General features: G+C 49.5%; 10 protein-coding genes across 10 annotated transcripts; 4 read left to right on the top strand and 6 right to left on the bottom strand.

Annotated features, from left to right (window-relative positions):
• Nucleotides 1–215: 215 nt before the first annotated feature.
• K444DRAFT_483482 (uncharacterized protein) lies at nucleotides 216–824 on the bottom strand (the record flags this gene model as incomplete). Its single annotated transcript, XM_024873048.1, has 1 exon — nucleotides 216–824. A coding segment is annotated over one exon (609 nt), but the record flags the coding sequence as incomplete, so codon positions are not given.
• Nucleotides 825–1,326: 502 nt separating this feature from the next.
• Nucleotides 1,327–2,623, top strand: K444DRAFT_345997 (AAT-domain-containing protein). The gene has a single exon (XM_024872069.1). The coding sequence runs from the start codon at nucleotides 1,439–1,441 to the stop codon at nucleotides 2,528–2,530; it is 1,092 nt and encodes a 363-aa protein (XP_024739504.1). The 5' UTR covers nucleotides 1,327–1,438; the 3' UTR covers nucleotides 2,531–2,623.
• A 92-nt stretch (nucleotides 2,624–2,715) lies between these two features.
• K444DRAFT_524488 (uncharacterized protein) lies at nucleotides 2,716–3,654 on the bottom strand (the record flags this gene model as incomplete). The annotated part of the gene is made up of 1 exon (XM_024874355.1): nucleotides 2,716–3,654. One exon carries the CDS (start codon nucleotides 3,652–3,654, stop codon nucleotides 2,716–2,718), a length of 939 nt encoding a protein of 312 aa, XP_024739503.1.
• Nucleotides 3,655–4,432: 778 nt separating this feature from the next.
• Nucleotides 4,433–6,746, bottom strand: K444DRAFT_661720 (uncharacterized protein). Its single transcript, XM_024886616.1, has 4 exons — nucleotides 6,688–6,746; nucleotides 5,087–6,630; nucleotides 4,858–5,039; nucleotides 4,433–4,807 (listed from the first exon to the last, which is right to left on the bottom strand). Exons 2-4 carry the CDS (start codon nucleotides 6,471–6,473, stop codon nucleotides 4,661–4,663), a joined length of 1,716 nt encoding a protein of 571 aa, XP_024739502.1. The 5' UTR covers nucleotides 6,474–6,630; nucleotides 6,688–6,746; the 3' UTR covers nucleotides 4,433–4,660.
• Nucleotides 6,747–7,572: 826 nt separating this feature from the next.
• K444DRAFT_345967 (uncharacterized protein) lies at nucleotides 7,573–8,252 on the top strand. The gene has a single exon (XM_024872067.1). It carries the CDS (start codon nucleotides 7,695–7,697, stop codon nucleotides 8,049–8,051), a length of 357 nt encoding a protein of 118 aa, XP_024739501.1. The 5' UTR covers nucleotides 7,573–7,694; the 3' UTR covers nucleotides 8,052–8,252.
• On the bottom strand, nucleotides 8,200–9,104 carry K444DRAFT_345973 (uncharacterized protein). Its single transcript, XM_024872068.1, has 3 exons — nucleotides 8,931–9,104; nucleotides 8,270–8,871; nucleotides 8,200–8,220 (listed from the first exon to the last, which is right to left on the bottom strand). Exons 1-2 carry the CDS (start codon nucleotides 9,000–9,002, stop codon nucleotides 8,398–8,400), a joined length of 546 nt encoding a protein of 181 aa, XP_024739500.1. The 5' UTR covers nucleotides 9,003–9,104; the 3' UTR covers nucleotides 8,200–8,220; nucleotides 8,270–8,397.
• Nucleotides 9,105–10,240: 1,136 nt separating this feature from the next.
• On the bottom strand, nucleotides 10,241–12,158 carry K444DRAFT_627503 (uncharacterized protein; the record flags this gene model as incomplete). The annotated part of the gene is made up of 4 exons (XM_024882809.1): nucleotides 10,241–10,500; nucleotides 10,591–11,200; nucleotides 11,253–11,984; nucleotides 12,051–12,158. The coding sequence occupies 4 exons, from the start codon at nucleotides 12,156–12,158 to the stop codon at nucleotides 10,241–10,243; spliced, it is 1,710 nt and encodes a 569-aa protein (XP_024739499.1).
• Nucleotides 12,159–13,244: 1,086 nt separating this feature from the next.
• K444DRAFT_627502 (uncharacterized protein) lies at nucleotides 13,245–14,127 on the top strand (the record flags this gene model as incomplete). The annotated part of the gene is made up of 2 exons (XM_024882808.1): nucleotides 13,245–13,470; nucleotides 13,604–14,127. The coding sequence occupies 2 exons, from the start codon at nucleotides 13,245–13,247 to the stop codon at nucleotides 14,125–14,127; spliced, it is 750 nt and encodes a 249-aa protein (XP_024739498.1).
• Nucleotides 14,128–18,200: 4,073 nt separating this feature from the next.
• Nucleotides 18,201–20,200, bottom strand: K444DRAFT_525216 (vacuolar protein sorting protein-like protein; the record flags this gene model as incomplete). Its single annotated transcript, XM_024874426.1, has 3 exons — nucleotides 18,201–19,832; nucleotides 19,885–20,020; nucleotides 20,100–20,200. The coding sequence occupies 3 exons, from the start codon at nucleotides 20,198–20,200 to the stop codon at nucleotides 18,201–18,203; spliced, it is 1,869 nt and encodes a 622-aa protein (XP_024739497.1).
• A 355-nt stretch (nucleotides 20,201–20,555) lies between these two features.
• Nucleotides 20,556–22,230, top strand: K444DRAFT_627500 (uncharacterized protein; the record flags this gene model as incomplete). The annotated part of the gene is made up of 3 exons (XM_024882807.1): nucleotides 20,556–20,634; nucleotides 20,701–21,967; nucleotides 22,017–22,230. 3 exons carry the CDS (start codon nucleotides 20,556–20,558, stop codon nucleotides 22,228–22,230), a joined length of 1,560 nt encoding a protein of 519 aa, XP_024739496.1.
• Nucleotides 22,231–23,689: the final 1,459 nt, after the last annotated feature.

The raw sequence follows: 23,689 nt of genomic DNA, 5'->3' as shown, positions 1-23,689 counted from the left end.
CAACTTCCTTTCCATCCATTGTACAACTAGTGGTGGTTCTTTGAGCTCGTGGATGCTCTTACACAGGCGTAGATTCAGATTCGGCCAGGGAGATGGTGGAAATTGCAATTTTACGTTCAACCGTGGATACAAAAGAACAATGAAGTGGCGCAAACCATAATGTTCTCCGATATCTCAAATGTCCCAAAAGTGTACCCTCATTTCCCTTCTAATACCAGCCTTCGAAACATGCCCACATGTCTAATCCCACCCTCAAACCAACACCCCATCCCCTGATCAGTGACAAACCCATGTCTATCCCAAACACCCACCGCATTCTCCTGAGCGTGCACACAAACCAATCCCCTCCACTCCGGCACTCCACTTCCAACCCCTTTCCCAAGCTCACTAGCATTTGCCTTCGCCCAATCAAGCGCAGCATTAATCAACAAGTCCGCAAATCTCTTGCCCCTTTCCTCTTTAACCACACAAAGCCTTCCCAACTTAATATAACTCTCAACCCCATCATGCAAGCTTGTCTTCCTATCCACATCATACTCTGGCAGTGGCATATTAAACAACATAATCTGACTGAAACCCTCCGGTTCCTCATCCGGAGCCTCAAATCTTGCTCCCTCAGCTGGATGCTGATGATGCGGATAAGGAACCAGACGGATAGTACCAATAGGTCTTGCAACTGGAGATGAGGAGTAGAGGGCCCAGCAGAATGAGCGGGTGTCGTCTCGATCTTGCTGGTATTTTATCGGGACAGCTTTTTGTTCTGTGACGAAGACGGTTTCTCGGACCGTTTGGGAATCAAGGTAGGTTTGCGGGATGCCGGAACTGGGAGATTGAGCGGTTGAGGGAAGGCGGACGTTGTAGTTTAGGAGGATGATGCCGGGTGGTGGTTGGAAGAGGATTATTGGCGGTGAAGCCATGGGGTGAGTGTGACGCGGAGAGAAAGGAGAAAACGGAGAAGAAGATGCTGATGAGCAATCCAAAGAGATTTGTGAAGAAAAAGTTATCTCTTGTTTCAAGAAGAGGACTTCACCACTGAGATGAAAGATGATTGTGCAAGTGGGCGGCACGGTTTTCAGCCACGGGAGAAGCCTTGCTATTGGTCCTTCCGGAAACCTCCTGAAATCCACATGATCTACCTGGCCTTGCCGCTTGGCCGTATAGCCCGATATTAAGTTAACAAAGAGAGAAATAATCCTTCCGATCTTCAAGAACATTATTGTAATTGACTCGAGTATTTGCCATTGTGGCAAAAGTGGGGTTGAAAGATTTCTAAGCCACAGCGCGGGGTTAGGGTAGCTTCAGCACTACTCGTACCAAACCTAAATCCAACAACTCTAATTATTTTAATCCTCTTGATATCTTGCCATTTTTCACTGTGTATATCCTTTTTTCGATTTTCAATTGCCTTTTAAAGTATAGATCCCTTCTCAAACCCAGGATGCTTGACGTCCTCTGCTCCGGCACGCCCGAGGAAGTGGGTTATCATCACGGCTCAAAAGGAAAACTTCAAATCAGCCGCTCAATCACCTTCTACAAGGACCTCTTCCAATCGAAATGTAAAATGGACTGGGAAGAAGTAAAACAATTCGCCTTAAAATACGAGCCTTATTTAAAACAGCATTGGCCTCAGTATATCGAGGAGATGCAAGGCGTGGCGAAAGGAGCTGAAGTTACGTATCCTAACATTCTAGCCCTGAATGTTCGGACTGAAGTCGCCTTTGGGAATTTCAATGATGGGTGTACTGCTTTTTCGTGGAAGGGGGCGAAGAGTTCGATTTTGGCGCAGAATTGGGATTGGAATGTTTCATGTCCGACTCCACATTTGACCGACTGGTGCAAAAGGCAAGCTGAAAATCTCATCTGTTTGAGAATCAAGAAATCAGATGGTGTGAATATCCAAATGATCACAGAAGCTGGTATCATCGGGAAAATAGGAATGAATTCCAATGGTGTGGGGTGCACTCTCAATGCTCTTAAAGCGCATGGAGTTTCATATGACAAGTTGCCGTGCCATCTCGCACTACGGACCGTGATGGAAAGTTCTTCGCGAGAAGCTGCTGTTCTTACTTTAGAGAAAGCCGGAGTGGCAAGTGCTTGCCATATCTTAGTTGGTGATGCCACTGGAGGTACTGGTCTTGAATGCAGCTCTGAGGATTTGGTCAAACTGGAGATGAACAGAGAGGTGATTGTTACGCATACGAATCATTATGTACTGAAGCATAAGGACGGTGTCGTTGAAGCGCCTGACTGGCTTCCAGGTACTAGGTTTCGGTTGAGCAGGATCAACCAGCTGTTGAATGGAGCAAAGGAGGAAGAACTCAATGCGGAGCTCGCCGCAAGGCTTCTGAAGGATGAAACGGAGGGCGACGGTGCTGCAATTTGCAGGTCGGCCAAGTCTGCAAAGGACAATCTGCAAACCCTCTTTTCCATTGTCATGGATTTAGGGAACAAGAAAGCCAAGGTTGCTGTGGGGCGTCCCGCGAGTTCCACTGAGATACTGGTTTTGGAATCCATGAATAGAAAAGTGTGAAAATTTTGAATCATTGCAAATGCATACTATTTGCAATGCAGGTCATGAAATCGTGACTTATGTCATCGTAGGGCAACAACAAGCCGGTCGGCATATCCCATATCCTCAACATATCCCCAAACTCCAACGCTATGCGAATCCCGCGAGAACTTCTTGGAGGGCTATCAAGCTCACTCCGCATTCCATCATGCCTTTGTTAGATCAATCAAATCTGGTACAGGTGGTCCCACTCCTCTCAACAGCACAATTCGGTTGCCGCTGACAAGTGCACTGCCAACTTTCTCATTGAATTCCAACAACCTTCCACCCTCAACGTGGAATACCCTGAGCTTGTCTTTCTCGTCCATCCCTTGGTTATTCACATTTTGTACTTGTAGGCTCTTAGCAGCCGCATCCAAAACTCTGCCTATCACCCAATCCTTCGAGTAGAAAAAGGCTCCTTCGGGAAACTTTGATTTCGTTGTTGCCGCTTCTGCCTCAACATACAGATATACACGCTTTTCCGGAGGGAGTTTGTCGTCGCCCTTTGCCGTCTTCTTCAGATTGTTTGTAGCCACCAGCCTCGCAGCTGCGGACGTTGGTTTCGGTTTTGGCAGAGCTCTTGATACGCTGGCCTTTTGTGCTGTTCCCCATGCCTTCAGCTTGCCAAAAGCGCTTCGGGCACTTTCTGTTTGGCTGTTGAATTTGCTAGGCCGGGCACCGATCGGGATGAGATTCTTGCAGTCGTGATCTTCCTTTAATCGATGCTTGAGACAGTAGTCTCTATTGCAAGTCGGGCAATGCACCGCCGTAGATAGGCTCGTGCCGATTACTGTCTTGCATGCCGGTGATGCGCAAGGCTTTTCAACCTCAGCCATTGACCTCCCGGCGCCAAGGCTGGGTGTTGACAGATTCGCCTTCCGCCGCCGCGCAGCCCATTCTCCAGCTTTCGGACATCTATGGCCGGTCTCGGATCGGTGGTCGAGGCAGAAGGTTCCTCGACATGATTCGCAGCGGAAGGGAAGGAAATCAAGTTGGTTACAGTATGCGTACTGGCAGTGCTCACCGATTAACGTGGGGTCCTTCTCGTTCATTTTTGTGAAGGTCGATTCTTCTGGAGGGTCTGAACGCGATGAGGAAGCCATCTTGAACGAGTGGCCAGATGGCCTTGATATATGCCGGGTCGACGTACTAGGCAGATGGCAATTTCGTAATGAAAGGCGAGGCTGGTATGAGATCTGTAATCATGGTTCGAGTCTTCTGGAAGTTCACGAGGCTGAGCTAGTTTGGCTAGCGTGCTCGCTTAGGATTAGCGTCTTGGCCCCGCTCCAGGGGTTTAAGGGGTTCCAAGTAAACACCTGTATACCTTCGTTTGTCACAATGACTTTCCAGTTCTCCATTTAAGCGCAGGACTCCAGGCTGTATTAAAATTGCAACCTGAAAATGACTGCTCTTGTTTTTTCTGGCAAAGCTCAGATATGATGAGCCTGCAGATGTTCTGCTCAAGGGGAGCTTCAGTCTTCAGCGAGCGTGTATAAAACGCGAATACAATTGTGCAAGTAATCAAGGGCATGTTATGAGATTAGTGAAATACGGGCTGTGGTCATATGTGCATAAGGAATTTCGCTATCACGATCACTTACTGACTTCGTGGCTGAACGGTAAGTTACTTTCCCAAGTACGTTAGCGAGTGTCCGGTGAGTGGTCAAGAAGAGAAATAGTCCTCGAGCTGAAACTCTTCCTGAAAATCCAGGGCAGATGTAGGCACCGGCAACCTTGGAGGGAAGGATTAACTAGTGCCGAAATGTTTTGCTACTTTAATCGCTTTTCTTTTTGGAGTCCCTTGATTTTTTGTTATTTTGTGGGGCTTTTGATACTCGATTAAGGGAGATGTGAGAGTCAACTTCACTACGAAAGATTAAGGTCGCTCGGTAAAATTGTTATTCATGCCCAATACAAAAATTGAAACTCTATGTCAGGCTTCAGCGATGCTCATGAAATATTCCAAAGAAATGGTAGACGAGTTCTCGTCCAAAGAGAAGTGGAAATTTTGGATAATTCAAGAAGAGGACGCAGAATATCCACGACTGCCTGTACGAGGATAAAGCTCCTTTTTGGCCTAGCACCTCTTCAGATAGTAATCTATCGACCTCAACTTGGTGTATCGAAAATCTTTCCCGGATTCAACAACCAGTAAGGATCCAACGCCTGCTTAATGCTCTTCATAACTGCCACGATTTCTGGCCCTACTTCCTGGAGGAGCTCATGCTTCTTGAAGAATCCAATCGAATGCTCGCCCTGGCCGACGTTAGTTTGAGCAAAACCACAAAGTTGAAAGTGGCACTTACTGTTGATGTTCCATCCATTTCCAAGGCACGTGTTATCATGGTCTTGACATGTTTCTCAACTGCAGCCGATTCCACGGGATCTGTCTTGTGGTACATTATCGCTTCGTGGAAATTGCCATCGCCCAGATGGCCAACAATTGATGAGAACAGGCCGAGATCCTTCAGACCCTTTGTTGAGGTCTCTGTATTGTGTAAGCTAAAGCCGGGACATTGACTTTGCTGGACTCACCAATCATCGTAGCCAATTTTGAATATGGTACCGCAACATCGGTCGTCCATAACTCAGTGCCTTCAGGCCTAGAGGCAAGTAAACTCCACAACGCTTGTTTCCTCGCTGACCACAAAAGATCTTGCTCTTTATTGTCCCTTGCAAATCGGAATGCCGCTCCATGATGTGATTTTGATATTGCCTCGACTTCCTTAATATTATCTGCAACACTAGCCTTCGTTCCCGAAAACTTGAAGAACAAAGTTGGCTTTTCTTCAAAGACAATCGGCGCAGTATATTCGCCTCTGTTCAGCACTCCCATCTGGACCTCGTCTAGGAATTCCAGAGCAGCCACTGGGACTCCTGCACGTACCACAGCAGAGGCTGTGTTGGCAGCGTCGCGGATGGTGGGGAATGTCGCAGAGGCTACACTAAACTCTTTGGGTATAACTGCCAGCTTCAAGGTGATCTCGGTAATTAGGCCAAGTGTCCCCTCAGAGCCAACAAAAATACCGTTCAAATTGTACCCAGCCGCGGATTTCCGAGGGCGATTCCTTGTTTTGATGATCGTTCCATCAGCCAGAACAACCGTCATGTTCAGTACCCAGTCCTTCATCGTGCCATATCTGACAGCATTTGTGCCAGAGCAGTTTGTCCCTACCATTCCTCCAAACTTGGCACTAGGACTTGGATCAACGGGAAAGAACAACCCCCTGTCAGCGATCTTGGTGTTCAGATCCACCCATCCGCACGATGGTTGCACGACAATATCTAGATCCTCTTCGTGAAACTCCACGATTTTGTCCATATGCATGAAATCAACACTGAACCCTCCATGGGGAGCGGAGTAGTTGCCTTCCAGACTGCTGCCACCGGAATATCCTATGATTGGGACTTTCCACTTGTGGCATGTCTTCATGATACGAGACACTTCTTCGGTAGATTTTGGGTAAACAACGGCAATGGGGAGAGTATCGATATTTGATGGGGACCATTCTGAGTAGCCATGTAACTTGAGATCCTCGTCGTCTGTACTGAGACTCTCATCCCCAAGAACTGAACGAATCTCCTTGATAGCCTGGCCGGACTTAGCGAACAAATTTTCGAGCGTCTTTTTGACCCTTACTGCTTGCATATCTTTGACACTCCCATAATTTGGAGCCGGAAATTTGGAGGCTCGAGAATAGTTGATATCTTGGCCGCTGGATTTATTGTATGTAATACCAGCCGCAAATCCAGCCCCCCCAATGGCTATAGCCAGGAATCCAGCTCGAGCAGGAGGCCATGGCGATGTTGCCGGCTTTGGTAATGCCGAGGTACTCTTTCCCCTCCGGAAGATAACCCTAGATTTTCGTGCACTCGTAAATCTGGTGGGTGTTATGAAAAGCCTCGTTGCTCGTGAAGCCATTTTCACAGGCTCTGGGGGGTGACTGTTCTTCAACCGATGGATATACGCAATTCTGTTTTGCAATAGAATGGAGTTTCTTCTTGGGAAGCTCCTCAGTGGGGGAGCGAGCTACTGCATTCCTACAAATGCAAGAATTTGATCAAGCTCGGCGTGGCAACTGCAACTCGATGTCAACATGAGACAATTCTTTCCCAGCCGGTCCCGGATGCCTTGCCTATCTTTATTTCGTAGTACCGCAGACTGAGAAATAAAAAGCTTGATATACTCCACAAGGGTGGATCGGATTGAAGTGAGGTTCGGCAGTTAGGGGCCAAAGTCCGTGCGCAGCCCCCTGAGATGGCGCTGACAGGGCGCTAACCTCGAACGGGTACAGTCTTTTCAAACATCGGACTTCAAATGTCAAAGTTGACTCCAACCCTCAAACAAACGACAACATCTTGAGATCAATAGGGAACTCTTTCCTCAAACCAATTCATACGAGTGTATGCACAACTGTGTAGTTCCAGCCCGCACATTGGGGTAGAAGTGTTTTGATCGAATAGCATCTGCATTATTTGATGGTTTTTGATATCAGCTGTCTTTCAATATCCCAATAGCCATGCCCATAGCCTGTCTGCAATCTATCCGCTGTCGTACAACGCCCGTCTCTGACAGCTGCTGTGGGAGTCTGCTTTGAGCTGCGCCCTTCAGCCTCGCGTTGATTCAGCCCTCCTCAACTCGAGAAATCTCACAGATATCCCCTCTCTAAATCCAATGCCTTCAGCAGAATGTTCCTACATGCGACAGGACATTCCCAAGCCGATCACCTTTTGTTCGTATTCTAGCCTCTAGCAACGTCCCGATGTGAGTGCCACCAATGTCGGGCCTTGAAGTAGTGGGCGCAATTGCCGCAGTTGTCCAATTGGCATAAGTGGTGTATGAGATCTTTAAATCTTTATACGAGGTTGGGAACGCCTTGGCCAATGCATCTTCAGACATTCTAGACCTAGCTCATGATTTGGAAATTTTCTTGGAAGAACTATACCTCCAGGCATCCCTCGTCAACGCCGCAAATCATCGATACTCCGATCAGGTCAACAGACTCACAGCAAAGATCATTGGCCATTGTGCTACGAATGCGGAAAGATTGACCGAATTTTCAAGAAGCTCCGAACAGGTGGCGTTTGGACCACGGTAAAACAGCCCTACAAGGAGAAAGAGATCAAGAAGCTTTTGGAAAGGATGAGGGATCTGAAACCGAGCTTGGTCGGGACGTTGAGCCATTTGAGGTTCTTGAAAGCAGATTACATGATGGATGCCCTGGGAGTCGCCCAGTCAAGCTTGTTGGAAGGAGAAGAGGACGAAGAAATGTCGAGAGAGATGATGGAGGATATCAATGAGACGAGGATGGCTAAGCTTACCGTAAGCCACAAGCTTGAAGATTCAGTGGCTTGCAAGGTCCAGAGTAGTGCAAGATCTTCAGGCTCGACGAAGACAGCTTGCACCGAAGACTGCTTTCACTCTCAGAAGCCCCGGGACGATGTCTTGTCGCAAAGTACTTCTTCCACGCTACCGTATCAAGACCATCAATTTTCCTGAGGGAATATTCTTCTCTTCGTCAAAGTCGAAACATCATCAATTGACTGCAAGGCTTAGGATTTGTAAGTATTGATCAAAGGACACAGCTATGATAATCGCAAGTTCCCTGTCCCAAGCAACTCTAATTCCAGGGCGTGGAGGAATCTAGCCGATAAGATGAATGATTTGGCTTGTGGAAATGTTAGCATACTTCTGGTGAAGTGGATTGTGGAATTTACCTTGGTTCATTCTCAGCGTGGCTGATGAAGGAAGTCCGCTTCCTGCCTTACTCGCCCACTTGGCTCTATCCTAGCCAGTGCGAGCTGATCTCCTCGGCCTGATAATAGTTCACCAATATTGGACGAGATTATTCTAATACCACAACATGCATACTCATATGCTCCACCGCGTCCTTGATGCTCCTCATCCACCGATGATTAATGCAATACGGACACCTCACCGGCTGTTCGCCCACCGCATTCAGTGCAGCCTCCCTTCTCGTAGGCACTTGAGGAATAACCACCCCAGACGCGGTATGCAGCTGAAAGCCTTGCGGACTCCCTTGCGGATTGCCGTTCCCATTAACACTCATCGCACTGGCATTCATATCCCCAAACATCTGACTGTTCCCATCCCCACCAGCCTCACTCCCCAGTCCATCCAGACTCTGACCCTGCCTCATATCCTGAGGCTGTTGTTGCATCCCTTCTTGTGACCCTTCACCGCTCTCCTGCTGCCTCTTCTTCAAGATCTCCGTCTTCGCCCTCCTGCACTGTTGTAGATGCACCTCCGCACCATATTCCCTCAACAGACACTCCCTAATCTCCACCGGCGTCGTCTCCTTCGAGATATTCATCAACCTTGGCAGGATCTCCATCAGAAACGGCAGTCTCGACGCACTATTCCTCTGCACCTTCGGCAAGACAGGCACAACCTGATTCCCCATCTCATTTGGGTTCGGGACCCTTCCATCACTAATCGGGCCCAGCACCCTCACACCACCAACAATATTCCCCTCCTCATCTTGCCTTATCTCCAACTGCGGCGCGCCACTCCCAGGGATCCCATTCATGCCACCCGGCATGCCTCCTTGAGCACCAACACCATTCATCGGAAGCGGTCCTCCAGGACCACCACCAGGCACGCCGCCACTCCACTCCAGCCCGTTCAAACACGTATGCCTATCCCTCAACACCGTCACCCGTGCCAGCGGTTCCCTCCCATTCTTCCTCTCCCAATTACAGCGTATAACGAATGGGCAGTTCGGATCTCTCTTGCAGCCCACGCGCACTCTTCCTGTATCCGACTTCAGGATCCGCGGCTCGAAATGGGCCTCGATGGCCCAGGCGTGCAGCGCCTCCTTGAAGGCTTTGAGGGTTGGGAATTCTTGGCGCAAGTGCAATGGCGGCATTTCGATGTTTGGATGTGGGGCACAGAGGGGGGTCGAAGATAGGGGAGAGGATTGGGGTATAGAGGGATGGATTGAGGGAGGGTAGTTGGGGATGATGTTGGGTTATGCGAATGTGGCATGATGGAGCCGCCGGGGTAGGCGAGGTTAGTAATCGTGGCTGAAAAAGGCATCAAAAACGAGGCGACAGGGGTGTGGCGAACCCCTGAGATACACTTCTCCCTGCCGAGATTAGCTGGGCATGTTCTGTCACCAAGGCGAGGTCATTGGAACTGCGGTATTTTTCATAGTTGCTTTTGAATTACCTGTCCTGTAGCTCATATCTCGTCAGGTAACGCAACGTAGTCCAAATACGCGCTCATGATAGTTTCCATCCTGCTTCGCAGCCTAACAAAAGAGAAACCTTGGTATGTCCATCGTCCAGAAGTATGCAATTCATTCGACTAAGAGAAAACGTGCCCACACTAAACACCGTGAAACGCCGCGGATATCCCCTGTATTCTCTCACTCCTCCCCTAAAATTGTTGTCGAAGAAAAAAGGAATCTGCTAAGAGAAGGCTCAATGAGCGTGGATTTGGTTGCGTGAGTAGCTATTACCAACCCCACGTGAAAGGTCTTACATCCGAAGCAGATTAAGAAGTGTAAGTAAGGTATGCGGTTTGAACGGTCTCGCTTCATCGAATATAGCGAGTGTGGTATCCCGCCAATCCAGCTCGTCACGAACGGACGTCGACCGGTGGTAAAGCTGCCAGCAGTGGTTGTGAGCCGCAGGCCATAGGCCACAGCTGATCTCACAATGAATTTAATCGACGTAGATGATAAGTTTATCGTTTCTTTCGATGGCCGTGTCCAAGTCTTTGTCGCTTATCAGGTTGGGGGTGGTTGAGCTGCTCTCATCTCTGTATCTTAACGCAATCTCTTCTCCCTCTGGGATCTTCAGCCGTTCTCGAATCTTCTCATAAAGTTGATCAAATTGAACGTTTGTGGGGACCCGTATAGCTATAAGATCATCACCGAAGTAAATCTTAACCTTCATTGCTGCTGGCTGCTGGCCGTTTAGACCTGGAGAGAGAGAAGTAGATGAGGGTTGAGAAAGTGATGAAGTCTGGCGGGTAACTCCTTAAATGCCATTAGCTGAGAGTGACGGCTGACCTCTTTGATGGGGGACATTACGGGCAGGTGCAGCCGATAGGCCTGCATAGTTTCCACCATTCAAATTACCACGAGAAGACTGCCGTGAAGCTCCATTTGTGGGAGAGTCTGTAGACGAGTGCTGTGATCCGCCTGACAATCGATATTCCTCGTTCACAGCATTTGGTTCCATCTCATAATCACCTTCCCGAGGGGCAAAAAACTGCTTTACCAAAGTACACCTGGAAATGTACGGTGGCTGGGTGAGAAGATTCTTGACATACGCATCCAGGTTGTGTTGTCTTCCTTCGGTGATCGCATCAGTAACGTAATTGACGGGTCCAGGCATGTATGGCAGCGTCCTTTTCTGTGTTCCCGTGTTACCAGCTTCCGCAGGAAATTCAGTCAAAAGCTGAATCTGGAAATCATAAAAATCTTCGTAATACCGGGACAGCTCCCAATGCCGGCCATCTTCCAGCGCTGCCTCTATCACAAACCAATATTTGTCCTCGGCAAAGCAGTATCGTGGTATCCGGGCAGAAATGGGCGCATATAGCTGAGAGTTTGACTTTGCCGCGTAGAGATTCTGCTGAACTTGTTGGCCGGGCCTGACTTGTTGCGATTGTCTCATCTGTTGCTGGATCAATTAGCCACTGCTGGACCATGAGATCATGCAAACTTACATAGCCATTCGGTTGCTGAGATTGTCGGGCGCCCTGCTGCAAACTCATTCGGTCCATACTCTGCTCCAATCCTTGCTGAGAATTTGCCGCCTCGAACTTCCCCAGCGTAATGCTACTATTCTTGTAGTCCGCAGCCATTTTCTTCCACTCCTCGACCTTCGGCACACCTGCTCGTTGGACGGCCTCTTGTGCATCCGTGACCGCTTGACCAGAAGTCATGTCTCTTATCTCAATAAAGGATACTGGAATCAATCCAGGTCCGCCCAATCTGCCAATTGGTTTCGCGACAAACCACTCTGGATTCGATTGCGCAATCACAATGATTGCCTCTCCAGCCTTCGCATCTAGTTCGTCCGGCCGCTCCGCAGCAAAGTCGTACATCACGATCCCATATACCATTGCCCCCGATCCCTTGCCCATTGTCTTGGATGAGCGCGCCGTGTTTGTTCCTGTCCCAACCAAAGTCCCGGAGGTGTCCGAGTATCCAGAATCATGGTCCGGAGCCCTTACAGCTTGTGGTGACTCCTCAGACTGTCCGCTATCCCGCTCGGTCTTCCCCAAAGCTTGAAAGAAGGCCACTGGTACCAGTCCTCGAGCATCGGGGAGCGCTGGGTTGCATGCTTCGTACCAATCTGTGTCATTCTCTCGGCCAATTACATGGAAAAAGTCGCCCTTTTGAAAAGATAATTCTTGGCTCGATTGCGCCTCGTAGTCATATAACGCACGGATTACCTGAATGATCACGACCTGTCAGCACACCCCTCGGGGATGTGGGAGTCCTGGACGATGGCTACATACCTTCTTTGGTGGCACTATCGCGACCGCGGACTTTGGTGTTATTGATATGTGGTTGACTTTCTCTCGGTCATTTTTCAAGCTCCTCCTGAGGGCCTGCAAGAATTGCATTGTTAGCACGAAGCCGCCCTGGCCAGCCGAGGATTGTGGGAGGAGCGGGCGAAGAGACTGACCTTCATGGTGTGTGTGGTTGCCCTGCTTTACGTCGCACACCTCCCAGCCAGGCAAAAAGCAAAAGTTGTTCCGAGTGAGTCTTCCGTGTAGCAGACTGGATTGATGGTAGTCACACGCTGATCCCGTTGATTGTTTGTTCTGCGCGATTCGCTCAACTCCTTCCGGTGAAAGCAACAAAGGATAGCAGTACAGCAGCCGACAGCAGAGAACGCGTGAATGGGGGGGCTCGACAGGCGAGATGATTCCGGCAGCGGAAATATCAATTTCAAGGTTCCTTGCAGTCGCAGTATCCTGGTGGAGCGAAGGAAGGCTTCCTGGGAGGGTGGATTTCTGGAAGAAAGAGGGCGAAGCGCGCTATTCCTGTTTGGAACACCCCTCAGCTCAAGAAGCGCAGGGGGCCAAAGGGCAGGGATGGGGCGACGGAGATGGGGGCTTGGAGGATGGGGATGGGATGGGATGGATGCGAACGGCTGTGTGTGTCCGTCAAATGTCAAGAGGCTGTCGCGCAAAACAAGAGGCAGCAAGCGTTGCTTCGATGGGGGAGTGCGGTGTAGTGTGGTGTGGTGCGTGTGTGTGTGTGTGTGTGTGTGTGTGTGTGTGTGTGTGTGAGTACGTTCGTAACTTCGTGTGCAGCGACTTGGCTGGATGGGTCGGAGGCACTGGTGGAGGAGAGGAGGACGACGACGAGAGGAGGAGGCCTGGCAGAGGAGGTTGAAAGGTCCGTTTTTCTGCACCCCAGCGACTGCCGACCCGAGCGACTTGAGTGGCCTTGCCTTGCCTTGACTTGCGTCGTCTTGCCTTTGCCTTGAGTTGAGTGGTCTCTTGCTGCTTGCTGCTTGCCTTGCCTTGAACTTGAACTTGACCTTGGCCCTGCACCTGCGCCTGCATTGCACCTGCACCCGCGCCTGAACCCGACCCTGGCTCGGCCGCTCGACAATTTTTAGAGCCCACGTTGCTCGCGTCTCAGGACTCTGCGGGCATGCGCATCTACGCCGGGGAGGTGTCCCTGTGTGACATCCCGTCATGCTCGGGTTCTCAGATATACTGTATGCCCACGACGTGTGTGGGAGACGCACAGGCTGCGTGCCCAAGGACAGGGCCCGAGGATCTCGTGTTGAGCCCTACAGAACAGCACATTACAGCACAGTACAGCACAGTACAGTATTACGACGCGACGACGATCCTCCTCCTCCATTCAAACCGCCTCTACTGTACTGTATCAAAATGCCTCAGCGCATGAGCAGGATCCGTGAGTGGCACCTACCACTTGTCGCCGCTGCAGATCACCCGCCCCGAGGGCTTTTCACTCCCGTCTTCACTCCCTCTGAATCCCCCATCCAGAGCGTGACCACAATCTATCAATGACATTCACAAATTCACAGATTCGCAGATTCGCGGATTCACAAGCTCCCAGCAACGCTCACTCCTCCGGCATGCGCCTGCAGCTGGCGCTCTGCAGGTCCTCAACCATCTCTATGGGCTGAGGTCCGCAGGCGCACCCAATCAGGCCCAAAGACGAGCCTCCCCCAACCGCTTCAGCTCCAGCAGCGGCACTGTCAGCCTCTCGAGTGGTCGCTTCTTGCTAGGCTGGGGTGCCTCTTCATGCTCAGCACATCAATCTATATCGCGACTCGTCAGGTCATTACTTCTTCGTACCATCAGCTCTCCGTTGCCACTCGCCACCTTGCCTCACCCAGATGACTTTCGAACTCGATGGACCGTCCTAGAAAGTCTACAGCCTCTCCCGCAGCACAATCCGGCACGAGCAACAGAGTTTGCTGGGCTGAAGCAGATAGATGGATGCCAAATTACGTCTCCTCTTCCAAACGACGCGCTGAGGCCAGGAGGCGGTTTCTGCCCCCACCCCTACGCGGCGCCAAGGCATCAGAGGCTCACGAGCTATTAACAGGATCTGCTTCCCATCTCCGGAGAGGGGTCCCTGGGCTTCTGGTATTGCCAGGATCCTCTAGTATCGTTCTTGGACCTGAGACAATCGATAAACGATTGCCATCTCAGGGACCAGCCGTGAAACAAAACGGCACCCCTCGCTCTTCATCACGATCATTGCACAAGCGGGGTGCCATCTCAGAAGGAATCCAAAAGGAATGCCATTATTTTCGTCGAAATGAGGCTAGATCAGTCATTCAGACAAAGGAATTCACTCCTCGAGGACCAGAAGAAACTACATCAAGGAATGGCCTGACTTCGACCCCAAATCCAATTATTCTCACACCTTCTTTGTCTCTCTCAACACGGCAAAAGAATCTTCTCCCGCTTCCATCGCATAGACTTCTTCCAGAAGCATTCCCTTCCTTGGGCCCTTCCTTTATCGGCACCTCCAAAGTGTCAAGGGTCTCGAATTCGGGTTGTCGCATGGAAAGATTTCGGTAGCCAACTATCCCCACCGGGAACGCCGCGATCCGCACGCATGATTGTTACAGATTTCCGTGTAAGTGGAAATATGTGATCCGTGCCCAATGCCACATCGTCATTTTGCCCAGGGTATGCACGGTTTTGGGGTGCCGAAGTCTATGCATAAGGCGGGGGAAGCCTCTGAAACGGGAAAGAAGTGCTTTTCGGGAATTTCTGTGCACATCAAGATGGTGGACAAAAAGTCTACAAGGTAGGCCAAGACATGCCATGAGGTTGTGTTTAAGTCTCCGATCTGTGGGAGATTACAGAATGAGTTGTCACTTGTTGGGATTGAAGCCATCCTAATTGGTCAGAGGAGTGTGTTTTGTACCGCTCGAGTAGTGTTTTCCCATGGACTCGAGAGGGTATTGTGGACGACGGCTTTTCCGGCTCATTCGAAAGTTTGCCCCAAAACTTCACCCTGATAGGTTCAGAGCTTTACGCTTCAAGAGCTTGAGACCGCTTTGTATAGTGGCAACGTTACCATCTTGCATCATGCAATTCGGTATTTCGATATGGCTTGAAATATTCCCAGTCTTTTGGAAAACAAGCTTCTTACCTCGATGATTCTTCATATAATCATAACCATGCCGCCGTTCCAATGCCCAAATATTTACATCTGGACCCTCATCGTCAAATCTCTAGTTCCTGGTAGTTTCGTTTTGAACGCCGGCCTGCCACCACGGCCACTGACGCCTTCAAGTTCTGAATAAGCAAGGGTTGTGATCTTGTGACCTTGGGCAATGTTCGCTCGATTGTTATTGTACTTCTTCAATTCCCGTGCGAAGTAGACGAGGGCTGCTATGAGTGCCAAATCGAAAGGTATTCCAATACCCAGACTAAGCCCTCAAGCTAGGGAGTTAGGTTTCGAAGAGTTCAGAGGTGGATTTGTAGTCACAGATTGTGATGTCGATATGCCCGTGACCATGCTGACACTCGAAGTGAGTGCCGCAATTTGATCAGGCCGTAAAAGGATTGTCCCAATCGGAATTGAGAGCAAGCTCGCAGTGTTGTTGCAAACAGAAGCATCCAGCCCATAGACATAGGAAATGGCGCCTCCGTTCTGCTCAGTCTTCGGACAAGGAAAAAGGGCCTATGCAAACCCCACAACTAGAACCAGTCAACCCCGGTTGTGGAAGGATTTCGGACTCTTTGAAGAGGAATAGTCCTACCAGGGCAAATGTTGCTGCACGAAAGACCCTATATCGGATCGGTGCAGCCTTTAATCGAGAGCAAGTTATTCCGGAAGCCGTTGAAGCGGACGTTGTTGGATAGGCAGTAATCTGCTGCCCGGCAACACATTAAAACCACTGCGGTTGGATTGCATGGCACCAAACCGGACTGCACATTTCCTAAAGGATTATAACAAGTCGCAACCGCGATAGCCCTGGAGGCAGGCATTAAAGCAAATGTTCCCCATTTGAGATTTATGATGGCATTAAGATTGAGGTTGGGCAGGCGGGGAACCATTCAGAATGGAAATACGTGGGGAAATTCCCGGAGATGATGCCGCAAACACAGCCCAGACAGACATTTGGCTTGAATGGTTGCAGAAACAATCAAAGTCAACAGCCACTTGGCACGAGAGCATCCTACAAACGCAAAGCGCTTAATTCAGACCGCTCGGCAGGACTCTCTTATTTACCATGTTTCTTCGAATTCGCCTTTGTTGAGCGTTTCGATCGTGCACTAAATATTTTCTTGAGGCCATTACAAGTGCGCTTAGTCTCAGGCCTTCTTAAGAATATTTCTTCAATGTAGCAAAGCAACTGCCACCATTTTACTAGATAATTCCTTGAAGTTAAGACAGCTTAGTGGTTTGCGATCTGAAGTTCAAGATTCTGTTTTCCTTTCATAAAGATCAGGAAATGTCGTAGCACATGACTTTTCGTTCACATCACGCTCATCTTGCAATTGCATTTATAGTCTCTGCTACTCGCCATTCGTTTTGATCGCTATAAGATAATCCACCAAAAACGCCCCTTTCTCAGCTGCTTCTCACTCGGGCAGGAAGAAACTACTTCGCCCCTGTAATGACTAATTTCAGCGAGAATCCTCCAATGAGAAAGATAACCTGCCCCTCAGCTCTCTATGGGGATGAAAGTTAATCGCCAGAGCAACGCGCAAGTGTAAATCATAATCTGTGGATATGACACCCGGACTCGTATACTTTCTCCTATTCTTACTGCTCGCCTGACTACACCGTCCATTTTGTAACTGAATGTCCAGACGGTTGTCTTTTGAAGCGCAATTGGCCTTGCAGGCGAGTCACTCGATCAGTGGCGCAGCAAAGCTCTTCCTTTATCCTCAAGTTATACATCGAGTTCAAAAACAAAGGTTTTGCCAATTCGGGGCTGAACACTAAATGAATTGTTTCACAATGGGGGCAGATGACTCAAATAGAGTCCAGAAAAACATCTGCCTGACCCAGCACGAGTTCCACAACATCATACATAGTGATTGTTTTCATTCCGCTAGACTTCAAAATACACTTGCACCTGACCATGCACCAGTTCCACAACACTTAATAGAACTTGATTGATCTCATTCTCCCCAATATTACGATTTCCCTTTCCCACATCTTGCTAACTCAACGAACGAGGAATCCCACCATTAGAAACCCTTCGAGTGAAAACCTTGAGAACGCAATTGCCAATCTGCCCCTCGATACCAGTTTGCGAGTAAGCCAGGATTTCCACCTGCCTATAAATACAGGTATTGAGTAAGGATATCCGCTGTAATGTACAAGTAACAAGCTCCACCCACTCCTAAACCTATAGCTTCCAGTCCAGGCTTTACTTCCCCTCCATCCCTCAGTTTCTCCATGAGTTCCAATTTGATGAGTCCCTTCCCTGACCCCAAGTTTCACCACAAAATCAACCCAGTCTTTCGAAAGAGCGACCTCACTGCTTCTTCCACTCCGTGCACGTCTCGCATTTGCTGTGCCCGCAAGCGGCACACTTAACCTCCTTCAACTCATTAATTCCACCACACTGTACCTTGTCAGCCAACCAATATTTTAACCCCTCTCAACCAATGGTACTTACAGAAAGAACATTCTCCTTCGGCGTCCTGCAACAACAGATCCAGAACGCGCTGGGGTAAGCAAATAGAGACATGTCCTTTTTCCTGGTTTTTGTCGCCGGACCAGCCGGGAGCTCTCGTCTTCTATTTCTTGAATGCAGATTGACCTCGCTCTTCTAAGCAAATATTATTGATTGTAGAAGGTGGGTGTTTTGTGTAGGGGCGGGACAATGAGAGAGGAAGGAAGAAGGAAGGAGCAGAAACGTGGGGAGAATGCGGGATCATATACGGTATTAGGAAACTGCCCACGTGCTCAAGTGCAAGAACGTTCGGTGGCTTGGTGCATACAGATACGTGGGGAGCCGTGATTAGGCGAGCTGTAAGACAGATCTCGAAATCGCCCGAGAGGGTGGTGTGGTGATTCCTAAATGTCACTCTATTGAAAGAAGAAAGTCCTTCCCAGGTGGCTGAGTGCAAGTGCAAAAAGTAATTGAATGATTCAACACTTGGTATCTTTCTCTCTACGCGGCATGAATCGTGATCTCATATAGCGTTGTACAGCCTGCTTGCTTCAGGAGCGTGCTTTTCGTCAATCCAGTTCTCCCAGAACTTGCGGCCTTCGATACCCTCTTCTATGCATAGTGCGCCCCTTTCCTCGGCCATCTCGAGCTCTTCTTCTGCAACGCCGAGGCTCCAGCCAAATCGCTCGGCAGTATCTTGTGCGGTCACACCTCTACCGAAAACTTGCCAATCCCAGGCTAGATCTTTGTCCGGAGGGAAAACATGTAGATCGCTCAACCATGAGAGAAGAGCCCTGATAGTCTTTTCATCGGTTCGGTCACTGGCTTGAACTACCAGGACACCGCTCTTGAATTGCCTTAGCCTCACTGGAAGCTTTAATTTCTCCCACAACCTTGCAGCTTTCTCAAAATCAAGAGGACTGACGAGCTCAACGCCTCCTCGAGCACGGTTGAACATTGCCCAGAGATCGACCAGGCTGATGATTCCTCCAGCTTTCCTCAGGACGCCGCGAGCATCGTCGGTCAAGAATTCGGCCAAGTTGCGGGACAGCTCTGAGATATAGAGGGATTCTGAATTGCTTCCTCCACCTAGCATGTCTTTCGTAGTGACTAATCCGAGAGCATTCGCAACTGCACTGGATTCGCCGTTTACGCCTCCGCTGGCAGCAAATGACTCGGCAAGAGCGACGATCTCTTTGGCTGATGCCATCAGGGTCTCGAGATCCTCAAAAGCGTTTCCAATAGCAAGCTCGTTGTTCTTCCGTACTTCCAAACGTCTCTGTTCAAGGCCAGCAATACCAGCAGTCTTCACTCGTTCACCGGTTGGCGTAGATGATCTAGAGCTAGGTGACCCGGGTTCTGGACCACGAGAAGGTTTTGGAACTGGTGGTGCACCCTGCAGAAGCCACTTGCGTTGTGTCATCGATCCCTGCAGACGCTCATAGAATATCTTTTCTCCTCCACCACGAAAAGATAATTTGATACTTTCATTATTCTCCGTTCCTGGCGCTGGAAGTCGGTTCAGAACTGGCCCAGGAGATTCTGTGCGGAGATTAGGATTGCCTAGACCGACAGGAATGTCTTGTGAAATCAATTGTGCTCCACACATCTCGCATGAGAGCAATGAAGGATGATTTGCGAAGGTACATCTCGGACATTGAAACGATGCCCCTTCGCTCGCTTGGGAGTTCCCACCTCGGCTGGAGTTCTCTTGTGGATCTGGCCATATATCTGATTGTGGCCGGGTAGCATCTGAGCGTGCTCGAACTGGTATTGGAGATTTCACCGGGCCTTCGGTTGATTGCACTGGTCGATTGATAGTATTTGCTATTGCTGCCTTCATAACAAGTTTCCAAGTTGGCTTTATTCCGCAAGCTAGACATGGAGGGAGTGGTATGGTTTCGGGAGCCGTGGAAGGATCGAAGTTGGAAGGAACGGGATTCGAGAAGGAGCAGATAGGACATATCCACGTCCCGGTACTTTTAGGTGCAGGCTCTGAACTTGGTAGATGGAAAGGGCTGTCGACGCGTGCTGGAGACGTGGTAGCGCTTCTTGAGGGTCCATTGAGGCTAGATACTCCTCGAGTTTGTATTGATGATCTTTTGGTAGGTTTTGGGACGAGCGTGATCTTGGCAGACGATTTAAGAAAGCCAGCCTGCAGAATAGTTAGAACCTGTGCAACATCCCAGCATAGTTCGCAGACGTACATAGAAGTCATATCTGTCTACATCCTTCAGATCAATGGCTGTGGAGTTCTTCCGTGGATCTTCGTTATCGACATAGCAGATTCTGTGGGACGTCAAGTAGACCTGGCCATTCTGATAGTCCGGAATCTTGAACTTCCTGCAGGCATACTTGTGAGTGTTTATTCTCTTTGAGCAGCCTCCTGCCTTTGTGGCTAGGATCTAGGTAGCAAACTCACCCCTCATAGAGTCCCACATTGTCTTGGACAAACAGCAAGACCTCATCTGGCAAGTAAGACGGCCTCAGCGCAGTAGTGAGGTCGATGCGTTTTAGAAACATTCGGTCGAGCCATGTAAAGGGGCGGCAGTGGTTGTCTGAGGAGGTTGACAATCCAGGACATCGACTTCAGCAACGACACAAGACCAAGCAAGACCAGGGCCAGGACCAATTTCCAGACGTCGGCCTTGTTATCGCCGTGCAGCTTATCGCTATTCCAGTTAAGACTCATATATACGCGGTGGCTGGAGCGTCCAGCACGCTACTAGGCGACCACCTGCAACCGAAGAATTTCACCTAATATCGACTGCTCAACTCGATCTTCCTTCTTTCCCTTCCACTCTCCATAATTGAACCACTTTGCGATCACAAGTATCGCGTCACTAACTCTCCTGCACCCTCAAGCAAATTACCCTGGATGTATTCTGCGATGAATGCACCTTGGGCGAACGTTCCGCCACCCCCCGGAACGACAGGCCAGTATGGCTACCCACAAAGTGAGTGCGACCGCCAGAGTCATCTCTCTTGCCACTGGGGAACGCGAAGAACTAACCCTCGTCCAGATCCCCCGGCATATCACCCCGTCCAAGTTCGACAAACCTTTAACCCTCCTCCCCTTCATTATATCCCGATGGTCCAACAGCAGCAATTTCCGCCACCGCCTCCTCCACAGCTAGCGGAAGCGCCCGTTCAGAGGAAGAAGATTGACTGGCCACAACCCGTTCGGAATTACGTTCAGCGGTCATTTGAGCCCCAAAACCTACTTGATGATGTCCTAAGAGCCGATATGGAAGTCAAATTGAAAGCGACCATCACCCGTGCTTCTGACAATAATACCCTCGAGACCATCGATTGGGACAACCTTCCTCTTCCCCAGCAAATGATCCGAGCCGAGCGCGCCCAAGCCGCTATCTCATGGCAACAGCAGTCTGTGGATCTTCATATTGGTGGAAATGGCCAAATAAATACCAGAGATGTGAATTTGAAGAAGAGGAAGTCCCAAGAGATTGGCGGTGACGAGGATTCAAATTTCACCTCACCTTGGCGTACAACTAACACTCGCAATGCCTTGGAAGACCGCATCACATTCGATAAGCGCCAGCAACCCTTTCATGAGGATGCTCACAAAGGTACCAGTAAGTTCCAGAAGAATCTGGAGAAGCGACAAAAGCGTTTCGATGGCGGCTACAAATCTACATACAAGCCATCCCCATCTCCGGAGCCAACGTCAGGTCCGGTAGTCGGAACGTGTCAAGTCCTCGAGAAACAGTATTTCCGCCTCACTTCAGCACCCAATCCCTCCCAAGTTCGACCCGAGCCCATATTGAGAAAAACCCTAGACCTGCTGAAGAAGAAATGGAAGAAGGAAGGGAACTACGGTTACATCTGCGATCAATTCAAATCCATGCGGCAGGATCTGACTGTTCAACGGATCAAGAACGAGTTCACCGTCACCGTCTACGAAATCCATGCCCGGATCGCCCTTGAGAAGGGGGATCTTGGTGAGTATAATCAATGCCAAACTCAGCTTCGTGCGCTTTATGCACAGAAGCTGGGAGGAAATCCAGTGGAATTTAAGGCGTATCGTATCCTGTATTTCATTCACACATCTAATCGCACCGCCTTGAACGACGTGTTGGCGGATCTAACCACAGCAGAGAAAGAAGAGAAGGCCATCAAGCATGCCCTGGATGTCCGTTCCGCACTGGCCTTGGGCAACTACCACAGATTTTTCAGACTTTACCTTGACACCCCCAATATGGGTGCCTACCTGATGGACATGTTCGTCGTCCGCGAACGTCTGGCGGCTCTATCGAATATTTGCAGAGCGTAAGTCTTTCCCTGTTCCCACCATTTTAGAGCGACTAACAATTCGTAGGTACAAGCCAGATGTCAAGTTAAGATTCATCACCGAAGAGCTCGGATTCGAATCCGATGGCGACGCCGCCCAATTCATCTGCGATTACAAAGGACAGCACCTTCTCGAAGAAAAGGAAGATGGCCTTCGTTTCATTAGTGGGAAAGCAGGCCAGATCTTCGAAGCTGCGAAGAAGCAGGCCTTCGGAAAAATCGATATCAAGGGCCAGATCTAACACTTTCGTACCGTCGATCCCTTCTAGCCTGCCATCTATCTAAGCTCCGTTTCTCGGATCTCTTTATTTTCTCACACCTCCCAGTGGGTTGCGTTACACCGCTTACATGGTTGTAATGCATTTGCGATACCTTCGAGTCACTGGTTGTTCCTTTGGTCGTTGGTGGCGAAGTTTTCGACTAAGCATTTGATGATGGATTGGGCTACGGATTATCACGTATTCATCTACGAAGTACTCTGGTCTCCCTCTAGACGGGCACCGAGACGAATTGGATGGACGGATGTTGTGATTTGCGTTTTCTCTTTTCCCTTCATCGATTCGAAGACCCTTTACCGATACCCTTTCCTGCATGTTCGACGACTTTTGTGCTTCGGGCGTTGGTGGTGGAACGGCTACATAGAAAGGAGTTGTGGGCATCTCACTGCGTTGGCGAGCATTATGGAAAGTTCTCATTGCATTGAGGTTGGCATTGTTCATGTATATACTGAGTCCTGCTGCCATCACAAAAGTCATTTGCAGCAGCGTGACATCATAAAATAATATCAAGGTGTCCTTTCTCACCAATTTGTCCTTTACATTAAGTTGTTATTCTGATCCTCAAGGAGCGAAGCTCATGAGAAGTGAATGAAACGCATTGCTCGTGAAGTAATTCTGGCCCGATATGTGGCCCGTCTTGTCTTCAAATTATCAGGCAACACATCTTGCCGAGCAATACTAGATGTGAACTGCGTGGCTTTACGTATGTCAAGTTTCTTTCTTAAATCGTATCGCGATACCAAAATACTTTTTCACAAGTGAGAGATAATCGACTGAAAGTTCAAGTACGACCACGACCATCCTCAAAATAAGCAACCCACCTCCCTAGCCCACCCCTAAACCGCGAGTGTTCTACCCCGACAACTTCCGCACCTATCTCGCAGTCCTAGCCATCTACCACCACACCTCAATACCTCACGGCGACCTCAGCTCCCGGGTCTACACCTCCCCTCATAGCTTTGAATGCCATCAACCAGTCTTACTTCATGGGCTCGTTCTTCCTTTCTGGGGCCATGCCCTATGCTGCGCTTAATCGGAAAGGCAGGAGAGCGTTTCTGAGGAGCAAGTGGCTGAAATTAGGGGTCCCTGTTGTGGTGTATGCGGTGCTGGGACCGCCGATGTGAGTTCGTTTTTGAAGTTGATGAGGGGTAAGAAGTTGAATGTGAGGGATTTGGTGGCATTTGAGGGGGCTGAGAGGTGTCAGGTCACCAGTGTGGTAACTTCTTTAGTGCCTGTTTTCGATACAGCATACTCCTTCCCCCCACGATCCAGTCTGGAGCATCTGGCTGGAATGTCTTCTCTCCCGGGCTTTTGTACGCGAACCCACCTAAGTACGCGATCAGCTCTGGAAGTGGCGCGCCGAATTTGCGCGCTCAGTATTACGCGATTTGGAATGAAACGACGGGATACCTCCTTAGGACCT

Source organism: Hyaloscypha bicolor (assembly GCF_002865645.1).
Source record: "Hyaloscypha bicolor E unplaced genomic scaffold K444scaffold_53, whole genome shotgun sequence".
Classification (NCBI taxonomy): domain Eukaryota; kingdom Fungi; phylum Ascomycota; class Leotiomycetes; order Helotiales; family Hyaloscyphaceae; genus Hyaloscypha; species Hyaloscypha bicolor.
Note: the sequence above shows the minus strand (reverse complement) of the source record. Positions and strands in the feature narration are given on the sequence as shown.

Excerpts from the sequence above, each read along its gene's own strand:
- K444DRAFT_345967 (XM_024872067.1), top strand. The coding sequence starts at position 7,695 with ATGAGGGATCTGAAACCGAGCTTGGTCGGGACGTTGAGCCATTTGAGG.
- K444DRAFT_661720 (XM_024886616.1), bottom strand. The coding sequence starts at position 6,473 with ATGGCTTCACGAGCAACGAGGCTTTTCATAACACCCACCAGATTTACG. Across the intron at positions 5,040-5,086 it reads AAAATTGGCTACGATGATTG|AGACCTCAACAAAGGGTCTG; the intron begins GTGAGTCCAGCA and ends TACACAATACAG. Across the intron at positions 4,808-4,857 it reads AAATGGATGGAACATCAACA|GGCGAGCATTCGATTGGATT; the intron begins GTAAGTGCCACT and ends AACGTCGGCCAG.
- K444DRAFT_345973 (XM_024872068.1), bottom strand. The coding sequence starts at position 9,002 with ATGGAAGGGTCCCGAACCCAAATGAGATGGGGAATCAGGTTGTGCCTG. Across the intron at positions 8,872-8,930 it reads GCCGAAGGTGCAGAGGAATA|GAGACGACGCCGGTGGAGAT; the intron begins GTGCGTCGAGAC and ends AATATCTCGAAG.
- K444DRAFT_345997 (XM_024872069.1), top strand. The coding sequence starts at position 1,439 with ATGCTTGACGTCCTCTGCTCCGGCACGCCCGAGGAAGTGGGTTATCAT.